General features: G+C 50.6%; 1 protein-coding gene across 2 annotated transcripts in view; it reads left to right on the forward strand.

Moving 5' to 3' along the window:
• Gint3 (GDI interacting protein 3) overlaps positions 1–12,053 on the forward strand; it is a 28,755-nt gene extending 16,702 nt beyond the window's left edge. For both annotated transcript variants that reach the window (XM_077683572.1, XM_077683573.1), the window contains exons 6-8: positions 1,341–1,588; positions 5,796–5,925; positions 11,558–12,053. In XM_077683572.1, coding sequence (XP_077539698.1) covers positions 1,341–1,588; positions 5,796–5,925; positions 11,558–11,794 — 615 coding nt within the window. In that variant the 3' untranslated portion in view covers positions 11,795–12,053. The remainder of the gene's footprint in view (positions 1–1,340; positions 1,589–5,795; positions 5,926–11,557) is intronic.
• The last annotated feature ends 146 nt before the right edge of the window (positions 12,054–12,199 follow it).

Below are 12,199 nucleotides of genomic sequence, written 5' to 3' on the forward strand. Positions count from 1 at the left end.
CGCCCTCTATGCTTAGGTTGCCGAAGCCTACTTGAAGCTTTTTTACTACGCATCATTGCTTGCTCACGGCAGCTCACGGTGCTGTTGCTCTAGGTTGTGCTCACTGATAACCACATTAATATTTTGTTCGTGCATCGTTAGGTAAGTTTTGTAAGCAGCATGAGCACTCCAAGGGAAAGAAAAGTGTTCCGAACAAGATCCTGAGAAAGTTAGGTGAAACCGACAGCCACCGAAGTGTGATGGATGCCATCGACGTTCTGCGGAGGCACGCAGGCGCACGCGAATGTTTAAGAGCAAGCCTTGTTAGCGCTGTCAGCATACGAGCGTTACGTAAAGCCCGCCCTGGTCAAGAAACGCCAAGCACTGCTTACGGACTTCTTCACTACGGCTTGAACATCGAGTGCTGGTGGCAATAAATTGCTCTCTTTGAACGTGGTCATCTTCGTTTCACCAGCGTTCATTAGACAGCTGCGGTGCGAAAAAATCGGTTTCGTAAGGGCTTGGTGGGCACAAAAGTAATTGCTTAATCGAATTTGGCCGGAAGATGTTTAATGTAAGCTTTCCGCTTTCCGGAGCACGTAAGCACTGCTCCACACAGTGAAGCGGTCCGCGTGTACTCCGCTCAACGCACAATCATGGCTTTATCTCGAGGGTCGTGGTTGCATCACGCGCCCATACTGCAGAGCCTTTGTACATGAAAAAAGTCTCGAAAGTTTCATAGCACCCTTCCGCTGTTGGCCCGCCGCACCCTTCAACGCCACGCCTAAGCCTACCACTGAATGGACGAAAAGAGGCGTAACTTCGAACGAGCATCTCGCCGGGGTGAAGTTCACAGGGCATGGACGCGGGTTCAATTGACTAACAGCGGCGTTTAGTAGTGACCGAAATGAAAAAAAGAAAAGGTGGAAACCTAGTCTGCTGTCATATTTAATGAGGCATTGCGGAAAAAGCACCGGTTTTACGACGACACATGAACTACCGTCGGCTATCCGAATTCCATTGCCTAAGTGTTGAAACTCTTAATTCACACAATTTTCGCGGCCAGTTTTAGTACAAATTTCGCTTTAAGTGGAGAGGTAACTACATAGAAGTTGTTTCCTGGCGATTGGCAGGGTTTTGAAACCTCAATAACCGCTTAAATGAACTGTAAAATCGAAACCTCAATTTTACGAAATTTTCGATTTAACGAAATTTGCGGCCCCAAGTACGACTTCGTTATATCGAGGTTTAACTGTACTACTTTTAGCAAAAAAAGGGTTAGAATCGTGCAAATGCAGCAGGTGACGGTGATTGCAGTGCAGACAGAGAATTGCTTCAGTTGGAGCGGGCCGCGTTTCCAGGCGGCCGGGTTTGGGCGCCGGCACGCGGAGGACTGCCCCGCGGAGGAGTGGCTGGAGTTTCCGGCGGAGGGCGACACGGAGCAGCTGCGGCTGCTGTCGGACGCCCTGTGCTGTGCCAAGCCCGTGGTGCCTGTGCTGGACCGCTCGGCAAAGGTGCTGCATCCCCACGAAGCGGCCCAGCAGATTGTCCTCCCGGACTCCTTCTTCAACCTCACCCCCGACGAGCTGTTGCGCGAGCAGGAGGCCAGGTATGTGCTCCCTCCCGCCCTTTAATACCCCTGTCACACGGGCACTTTCAATCGCGATTGAGTCGATCCGGATCGAGCTCAATCCGGATCGGGCGCATGCTACACAGCAGTTTCAATCGCAATCGAGCTCAATCCTGCTCGAACTCAATCCTGGTTTCTCAAGCGCAATCAAGGCTTCCAAGCGCGATTGAACGAAAGCGGCGATACTCTCGTCCCCGCTCAGTAATGACACAGAAGGTGAAAGCTTCAACTAATGCCACAAACTGTGTCGTATAACTTGACCTAAATAAACGTGAGGTAACATTTACATAGTTACGTATACCTACGGCCGCGAGAAGTTACCAGACGCCGGCCGCAAGTACAATGTTAGCGCCATCCAGCGTACACGAGTGCAACCGGTGCGACTTTTTGATCGCGATTGAAACGGGCCGTGTAGCAGCAGCAGCGCGTCGAGCGCGCTCGAAAACTTGATCGCGATTCACTTCAATCGCAATTGAAAGTGCCCATGTGACAGGGGTATAAGTGCTCAGTTGCTCGTGCTAGTTCGACATTTTTCGTTTTCCCCAAGCACTTTGTGAGGACGAGAGCTGCTAAATGAGCGACACTTGAAGCGACGACGCTGCTACAGCTTTGTTGCGTTCAGCACTTTTTTTTGCCAGAGCTGGCGGATGGTGCTAGCTTCCCAGTGCCACTTGTGCACCAACAAAGAAGCTATCAAACAGGAAGTGGTTCTGCAGGTGCATATTGCTCGCTTCACCGTGCGCGTGTGTTGATCCCCCAGGTTCTTCTTTGTTATTCTCTTGTAGAGTAGAACCCCAATTATACATCCCCCGGTTTTACAGCGGCCTGCTTCTTGCAATGGATGACCATGCTCCTGGCAAACTTTCCCTATGGAAACGGGGCATTAAAAAACCTGACTATACAATGCTCGGGTGCATGCGGTCCGCTTCATACGACGCGTGCTCGGGGGAATAAATCGGCATTTTTTCTGCTTTTGACACCGCTCTGCTGCCTCATCACTGGCGAGGCACGCATGCAGGCTTCCATGTGAGTGCGCCACGACTGGTTGCATCAGGCTCCGTGGGATGGCGGTACTTGTCCATGCTAAGCACATGGTGTGTGCTGGACGTTCCAAACTCTACCCCACCAAACGCAAAGTAACGCCTCAACCCCAATGAGAGTGTGATTAATAACATCCCTGTTGACACCAGTGTTGAGAATCGGGATGAATTGGAGCAGACGACGCACGCCGGTGTTTTTTTTTTTCTGTGGCGTACGGGGAAGTGGCACAAGCCACGCCATGTCTGTGGCCATTTCCAGTGTTGCCAAGCGAAACATTGGTAGCTAAACTTTTGAGTGAATACCATCTATTTCTTAACCCCCGCTTGGCACTGCGTGATGTGCAAAGGTAAACAGTCCACGGCGGGTCTGACCACCTGGTGAATAGACTCGACCAAACAGGTGAATACTGTCGGGTGGGAGCCTTTGAGCCAAGGCACCAACGGCGAAAAGTCAAAGTTCGGGTAGCCGGCGAACCGCCATTTCGAAGCTCTCATCGAGCCAACAAACGTGCAAACACACTCAATACCCCGCAGCGATAACTGACTTCCTGCTTTCCTCACTTGCTTGCCCTCCTGTGTATAACTTGCCTGCAGCCTTGGCCACACTATTGCCTTTTACCCTCTGGTATTGCTTGACGCACAAGGCTGGAGGGTTAGCACTGATGCTGCGGGAGGGATTTCAGTTAGGGGGTCACAAATTATCTGAGAACGCGCTAGATATACTAATTTAAATAGCTTCTTATCCCAGCTGTCATAAGAGACCGTCTACTAGGCCGGCCTTTCATATGACACTTTTGCACGGTCCCTTGAAAATCGTATTATCGGGGTTCCACTGTGGTAACATAAAAGTGGCCACAAGTGTTGTTACTCTGAAATGTACCTCGGCCGAGCTGAAGCAGCTCGCTCAAGCTCGCTCACAAATTTGTTTCGGAATTGCCTCTCACTAAATGTGAGACTTGTTGCTGAGGGGCTCATCTAGCCGTCTCACTCAATTTGTCTCACTGCTGCCGCACTTGTTTTTGCTGACTCAAACTCCGCCTCTGAGCCAATGCAAGGCAGCCTCACTCGCAACAGCTCGGCAGCTCGCCGTGGGGTCATAGTGCATATGGACTCGCTTTGACTCGCAACTTGTTTGGGCTCAGAACTAACCATGGTCTCATGACTCGTATAGAGCGACTTTGACTCGCAACTCATTTGAACTCAAAACTCATTTTGGACTCCACACTTGTATGGATTCAGAATTGAGTGGCGATGAATGCATGCTCGAAAATGAGTGAGCACTGTAACTTGGTATTCCGTTCTTCTTAGAAGAGTTGAGTGTGAAAGTAGACGGGGAAGGCAAAAAGATGAGACACAAGCAGCCTTAGGTCTTCTTGTCTTTTCCTCGGCCCTTTGCACTAAACTCTGCGATGTCCTGAAGAATGCTGCAACAGAGAATGAGGCACGAGTTCACAACTGTGGAATGGAAGCAAAGATGCAGTTGGTGTTGTGTGTGTGTGTGGGAAAGGTCGTTACGACAAAAAAAATTGCCCCCACCTCCCCGAAGGGAATCGTGAGGAAGTGCGAATGCATTTCTTGCGCCGAGAGTACACGGCGTAGTAATTCTGCCATCGCCTTGAGAGGCGCAGTACCGGCGAGGGGGAGCTGTCAGGCGAGGGGAGAGGCGCGCGCCGAGGGTGAGTGCAAACCTAACGGGGGGAGAGGCGCGCCAGCTGCAGAGCATGTGACGTCACGGCGCGAGGAGAGGGGGAGCAGACGCAAAGGCGCCAGCGCGCGGTCACGTGGGAGTGTGACGTCACGGCGCGAGGAGCGGTGCGGGAGCCGGCGCAAGCGCGCAGCCACGGCGCGGGAGGCGGAGCGCGCGCGGGTCACGTGGGGTGTGACGTCGCTGCGCCGTTGCTACAGACGCTCCTCTCCGCTCCTCGCGCCGTTGCTAGGGGAGAGGAGGAGGAGCAATGCGGACGGCGGATTCAGGGTCGCTTATAAAGTGCATCGCACTTAAAACGAGTTGGTTTAAGGGGGACTCGCCTGTGAACATTTCTAAAGGACTTCTAAACGTGAACTACTTCATGACCCACAGGCTTAAAAACTATCGTGCACGAATACGAAAAGCTTCACAATCATGTTCAGTGTTCACGACGGCCTAGTTTGCTTATTTTAAAGATATGTTACTTCTGTACTGAAATAAAAATGTAAAACTCTTGCTTGCTAGACAGCTAGTGCCATCTAGTGAAAGCTGGATAAACCAAAACACGTTCCTTGTTTATTTTTTATCTCGGTAAAGAAGTTATATATTTCCAAAAGAAGCAAATTAGGCCATTGGGGAGATTTCAATGAATTTGTAACGCCTTTCGTATCTGTACACGATGCTTTTTGAGCCAGTGGGCCATGAATTAGTATGTAATACCCGTGCTACACGAACGTTTTGAAGGCCTTTGAGTCAAATGTCATTTGACCTTTGAGCTGCTACTCAACATTTTTCAAAGGCCTTTGGTTATAATGCCGTTTGAGTCCAAGGAGCATCACCAACGATTTTTGAGGTTCTCGAAGGCCTTTGAAACGTGAACAGTCGTACTCTCAAACGCAGTTTCTGCATGCCGTCATTACAAAAACCGAATTGCGACTAAAACTTGGCGTTCAAAGTGCACGCGCTTCATAATTTTTCTCTTGTTTGTTTTCTACCACTCGCTCTACGATTACAAAGTAACTTGTTACTCTCAACACCGGCGGTGCGGAAAAAAAGAAACTGGCAGTTAGTGCAAGTTAGTGCATGTATTGTGCACGCTTGTAGATTGGTACCAATTTGATCACTAAAAATTTTATTTTTGCCTATTCTAACTCTAAAATTAAATTTTTCTTGAGAACGAGACAGGACAGCAGGGGCGGCACCAAAACATGGCGGGCGAATGCAGAAACTTTCAACTGCCCTTGAGAATTGTCGGGTAGATCGGCGGAACTCCTTCCAGTTCGAAGGCCATTCGACTCAAATGTCCTTTCAAACGCTCGCGTAGCACAGCTACAAGTCCCATAAGAACGTGATCAAATGAGTCCCCCCTTAAGGTCGAGGCGGCGTTTTTCTTTCCCTCGCAGTCCCTGTGAGCCAGACGTTGTTGCATGAAGTTCCCCCCTGTTTTGTGGTTGTGCAGGCGTCGGGAGGTGGAGGTGCAGACGACGCTGCGCACCAAGGCCATGCGGGAGCGGGGCGAGCGGCGGGAGCAGACCATGTACCGCTACACCCTCATCCGCATCCGCCTGCCCTCCGGACTCATCCTGCAGGTCCGTCCCCCCCCCTCTCTCCTTGTGCCCCGCTTTTTTGCTTCCCCCGTCCTCTGTCGGCTGCTGCTTTATTCAATTGGGTCAAGAAGGGCACACTGGTAAAGTGCTGCGACAATTCAGCTACACCTCTGCGGTGTGGGTCTAGCTCGGACGATCGTCCACACGCGGCTGCCGTGTAGACGCCGCCGGCGTGGGAGTCAACTCCTACCTCAAAGGGGGTTTATTCCCAAATTCCCCCTAGCGCTCCCGTCTTCTTTGTCGTCGATGGGTCCCACGTTGCTTGAGCGGCCGAGTCATTCGACTTCGGCGCCACCGATGGACGGTCCAGGCTGGAGGGGAAGTTGCCGGGTCGCTCCGCCACCGCACATCGAGTTGTCCCCGCGCTCGGAGTGGCCGGCCGCCACCGCCAAGCGCCGCAGCACAAGTCCTCTGCTTGCCACAGCCGCCTCGCCGCCAAAAACACAACTCCGAGCTCCCCGCTTTCAAGCACGCCGGTGGCGCCGTCTCACGAGGCGCAAGCAAATTCCCCTATATTGCCATTGTATTGCGCAAGCCTCGTCGTCGTCGAAAAGCCGTGCGGGTCTCTGAGCGCTGCCGCGTACTGAGTCGGGATCATGGGTTTCCACAATTCCCACACCTCAGTGCAGCCAACTTCAGTTTAATGAAGCCTAATGCTCGTTGGAAACCATGTAGATTTATCCTTTGTGTGCACCAAGTTTACTGTTTTGTCACGGTTGCTTTGCTATTGTTTTGTGCAGAAAGTTTGCACTTGGAGGCATCACAGTATAAGTGCATTTACGGGTTAACCGTGTGGACTAGACTACGGTGCCAAAATAAGTTTCGCATTGGCTGTCTAGTGAAAGTGGGAAAAGAAAAAAAACTGTGTCTTGTTGCAGTGGTCTTTGCCAATAGGTTTATGTGCTCGCTGCAAAGCCTTGAACAGCTCCAATCACGTCAGTAACAATGGGCTTTGTTGCCCATCAAGGTGCAGTTTACTGTATAAGCACGTTACCAAGTTGTGCATAAACTGAGCTGTGCATAAGGAGCCATGAAGACAAAATACAAGTTGGGTTTATTAGAAAGAGTGCTTAGTCCCGATAACAATGATGCCAATATCATCGCAATCCTTGAACAAATAACGGAGATATTAAAGAAAACGTTTGAAGCAGTCGCGACCCCCTAGCCAATTCCCGCAACTTTTCTATGACGTCACGGAACCTTGTTTGTGCGATTGGCGGCCGCCTAAACGACCTGTCTCGACGACACATGACTGGACGTCTGTAATGGGGCCTCTAGTTCCATTTGACCGCACCACTTGAATGCTAACGTGCAGTTAAAGCACTGAAAATTATGTTTTATTGCTGGCCCGTATGACGTCATTCTTGCTCATAACACGTCACTGCTTGCTTTTTTTTTTTTTTTTTTTTCTTAAAAAACAACTTTTGTGGCTGTAATGGAGCTGAGTGAGATACTGAGTCCTCGTTCTTTCAAATTAAACGAAGTTTTATTTTCTCTTCATGGCTCCTTTAAGCTGTCTTTGCATCTTAAAGGGGCACTGACACAAAATTTTGAAGGCGAGATAACTTCGGAGATAGATTGGCGGGAACACATATACATCATCTGCAAAATATCAGCGGCGAATACAGCCTAGAACATATATAAAATCAATTTTAAAGTGTGCGAAACTGAACCGACCTGCCAGCAGAGGACCACACGCAATCTACATCCCGAGGATATCGTGTAAATAAACAACATGCAAACACGTCACGAGTTTGTGTTTGCCGCTTCCGCACTGCCGGCGTTTTTCGCTGGCACGCCAGGCTGGCCGCTCCAATCGGAGGGCCGGAGGGCGGAGCTTCTGCTCTCGAGAACGAACGACCCGATCGTTGGCGGCGGAGGCGCCGTGATTTCGTCAGCTCATGGGGTAGCTGGCCGCGACCAAAGTTCTACAGCGATTCCAGGCACTCTGTTTCTATTACTGTTCATTACCATTGGATGCGAAAACGTGCCGGAGGCACGAAAAGCCCACTGAGCTAGCCTCACGGTCGCTGTGCAGGAGGCGGCCACGGCCGCGCAGTGGCCCAGGCCGGCGCAGGTAGCTCGAGTGATAGCTTGTTACCGCTGCACGAAATTGCCCCCAAGTCCCGACCATGGTGGTTACATGAGAAAGGAGTTAATGATGCGATGGCGGGTTGCATTTAAAATTGTCATCTGCACCGCTTACGAGAGCGGCACTCGAATATCCGCGCAGTGTTAAGCCGAACACATCTGTAGGCGGACCTGTAGGCAGACCGGCCGGCTGCTCCCAGCGCGCGTCTTGCCACCCACCGTCTCGAGCGTCGCGCGTCGTTCTTTAGCCGCGGTAGCATTTGCACTCGCAGCGCCTGCGTCACATCCACGGTCGCTTTTTAATTAAGCGCCTCACGAGATCAGTACGTGGGGGCATTCGCAGAAACTGCCGTCGATGCGGATTCGACAGTGCTACGGCGGCTCTGCTCTGTGATATCCCTCCGACGGTCACGTGGTCAGCTTTAACAAGGTGGAAAATTGGGCTGGTTGGTACATTTTTTGATGAGCGAAAAAAAAAACAGCGCGAAGAACGGGACAAGGAAGGACAAACGGACGAAGCTTTGTGCACACAAAATCCACAAAATCCATCGTTTCGCGGCACTCGCTGAAACCGAAACTGCGACTGGCCGCATTTAAAATGCCTCTAATTAAACAACCGTCGCACGCTGAAGCAAATGAGGTTTCTACAGGTTATAAGTAGGTCACTAGCTACTTATCGCAACAAAAAAAACAAGATGCAAAATTTTTGTGTCAGTGCCCCTTTAAGCTTTTCATTATAGGTTTTCGGTACATAGAATCTTTCTATCAAGTGTGCTCTACTTCTACTGCAGATGTTTTTTTTTCCTCAGAGTGATGAAATAACTGTTTTCTTTCTTTCTTAAAAATGAGATGAAATTTCTGAACAGTACAGAGCTTTATATTTTATGCACAAGACACTTTTCACTTAATGCTGAATTTCACGTTCTTCTGATGCCTTGGAATGACTGCCTGCATTCTGAAATGCAAGTTGATATTGGGGTAAAAATGAGAAGAGTCAATTCCCGTTGCCTCTACTATGCGATTCCCTCTGCAGGCAGAAACATCAGCCAGCAGTGGCTTTGTGTCCTTTTGGTATTTGGAATTTAAGCCTGCTGTGCATCCTAATGCTTCATTTCTGAAGTCACCTCTGTGGTGCCGTGACAACTGTTCCTACTAGGCACGTGTGGATAGTATTGTAAACTTTTGAATATTGGAGGAAATAATGCGATCTTCAATTTCGCTATGAATCAAATAGCACTGTTCAAAAACTGAACATCTCTGAAGTATTTTGAAGTTTTAAAACTCAAAGGGACAGTTGTTTCGATGAATTCCGATACATGAAATTATGCGTTTTAAATTAATGCAATGCTAGAAATGCGTGAAAAATATATTCTTTACATTGAGTTTGAACAAATTTGGGGCCAGGTGTAGTGCAGTCCAAGTGCCTGCAATGGGCCGCTTCCTCTGCTAATAGAGAGTTTTAGCAGTACGTTCGTTACGTTCGTTACGTTCGTTCCATTGCTACCGGGTTTACCGGGACCCGACTGCGCATGCGCCATTTGTTCCGTACGCGGCCGGCGTCTATCCCGGCGCTCTGCTTCCGTGTTACCGTATCCGGAGCCCGCAACCGGCTTGCTCGGGTGTTGAGAACTTTAGGCTTAGCGTCCTGGCGATCGCCGCTATCTGTGCAACTGCGAATGACACTCCGTAACACAACGTTTCACCTCACTATCATCCCCTTTCTCGCATGTGAAACTTTATTTGAGCTACAACTGCCGTGAGCGATCGGTGACCGAGACATCTGCGTAGCCTGTTTCGATGCTTCCGAGGCAGGTATCGCCATCTCTCGGCCGCGCGCCGCACCGCGCGCCGCGGCATCCACGGCCGGTCAGCATAGGCTTGCGTCGCGGCAGATATATCTGATCGCCGCTTTTAAAATAAGCCCTGAGAACAATCCCTAGCACAATTTTTCACCACACTAACACCTACTTTCTCGCAGATGGAACTTCGTTTTAATAATCAGATTGATTCGGAAGAGCAGCGACAAGCGGTTGCTACCGTGGTATGCGCCGGTTCGAGCCGCTGAGTGTGCCGAGTTGGCAGGCGCGACCGGCGTGTGCGCGGACTGTTTCCGATGCAGAAAACGCTTCACGATTGCCTGCTTTATCCATTTCTTGCGTACAAAAGCGCGGGATCTACAAATTCAGCTCAGCGATCGTCGTAGTTGGCCATGGAGCAAAAACAGTGGGCGGAGCGGCGCCGACGAGGCATCGCACACCCGCATCGGGCCATGTGTCTCAAATTCACGCGTACGACTAGTCGTGGTGACAGTCGTAACGATCAGTCGCATACGAATCGCGTGTACCAATCGTACAGTGTGTCTAGCGTTTCAATCGGGCAAGGCCAAGGCCATTCCTCCACGTGAACGGCGCGCGACCATGTCGTCACCTGCGCTCGCTCTGGTGCCGTCTCCGCCACCGCAGCCCCTGCCTCCCAATGCGTCCGGCCGAGCGCGATTTATTTTAGATTTGCAATGCTTTAGGGGAAACTGCGTTGTTTATTTACGTATTTTTAGCGTGTGGATTTTTGCAACTACTCGGCTAATCAGCCGTCACACGGAACGAACGGTACGACGCTACGGAGTGCTAAAACACGTTTTCCGTCTCACTCTACGGAAAGAACCCGGTACGTACGTGCGCATGCGCAGTCGGGTCCCGGTAAACCCGGTAGCAACGGAACGAACGTAACGAACGTAACGAACGTACTGCTAAAACTCTCTAATGGCGACAGGCTTTTCCGCAATGCACGGGTGACATGTGGCTAAAAGGCGAGAGGAAGGAGCTTTCGGGGACTGCCTCTTATCCCTTTTATTCTCTTCAATTGGCAACAATTAGAACGAAACCGTTATTTTCGTTGAAACTAAAAATGAAACCCTCTTAAAGGGGGCCATGAGGACAAAATACAAGTTTGGGCCAATGAGAACTCTGCTTTGACTTAGTACCAATGATACCGGTTTATCTGCACATTTCAAACAAATAATTGAGTGAAGAAAACATACGGAGCAGTGGTAACTCTGCAGCCGCTTTCTGGCAATTTTTCTTTTCTATGACGTCGCAGAATCGTAGGACATCAGAATCCACGACGTCAAAAATCAATGGTGTCATAGAAACATGTTATTGGCAGCTGCTGACCAAGGGCATCGCCAAGAAATATAACTGGGCGATTGTAGTGGGGCCTCTAGTTTCGTGTGGTAGCGTCATTTCAGCGCTAACGTGGAGTTAACAGATAACCACGTTTCTGGGGCCACTCCTGCCTATATTATGTCACCGCACACGCGAGAAAGTTTTTCAACATTTCTTGCGTTTTTTTTTAGGTTACAAAAACCTCTTTTGTGGCTGCATTGGACCTGAGCGAGATAGCAAAGGCTAGTTCTATTCAAGCTGAACAAAGTAGTGTTTTGTCTTCACGGCTCGTGTAAGCATCGGTTCAATGCTGTTGCCAAGCGGCAAGCAATGCTTGAACGCCCTCGCTGACGATGTCCCAGGGGACGTTTGGCGTGCGTGAGCCCCTGGCCGCGGTGCGGGAGTTTCTCCAGGACAGCATGGAGGAGGCTGGGTGCGAGGCTACGCTGACCGCCCCCACCGGCCACCTGCTGGACGACCCCAAGGCCAACCTGCTGGAGCTGAAGCTGGTGCCCGCCGCCGTTCTCAGCGCCTCCTGGGACCTGCCCCAGCAGCCAGACCTGCTGCCTGAGCTCAGGGCCCTGGCACGACCACTCTAGGTTTTGTAACTCCGCCAACGAAAAGAGGGGCCCACCCGGTTGACAAGTGCACGCAAGGAGGAGGGCAGAAATGTATTTTACGGTTGTATAGGAGAAAAAAAAATTGGGAGCTAGGAGGTGAGGGCGCACGTTTTTGACGGCCCTCCGTTGTCGCAAAACCTGCAGGAACAGCTTGCCAGCTCGCCAGTTGCTCTGTGCACAGTGAGTCTGGGCTGGTTGAGAATGGAGTAATAAAAACGCGAGGCTGTTTTGCAATGTGCTTCCTGGAACAGTGTCTGTGAATCTATGCGCGCACACCTCTTCATCACACTTCAAGCCGCCTAGGGTCCCTCCACTCAGCTAAGGGGCGGATTCTGCAACGCTTATGCATGGGGAAATCATTTCAAGGATCTCCTCCGCTGGAGG

Source organism: Haemaphysalis longicornis, unplaced genomic scaffold (genome assembly GCF_048455015.1).
Source record: "Haemaphysalis longicornis isolate Haplotype H1 unplaced genomic scaffold, Haemaphysalis longicornis Haplotype H1 scaffold_9, whole genome shotgun sequence".
In the NCBI taxonomy this organism is placed as follows: domain Eukaryota; kingdom Metazoa; phylum Arthropoda; class Arachnida; order Ixodida; family Ixodidae; genus Haemaphysalis; species Haemaphysalis longicornis.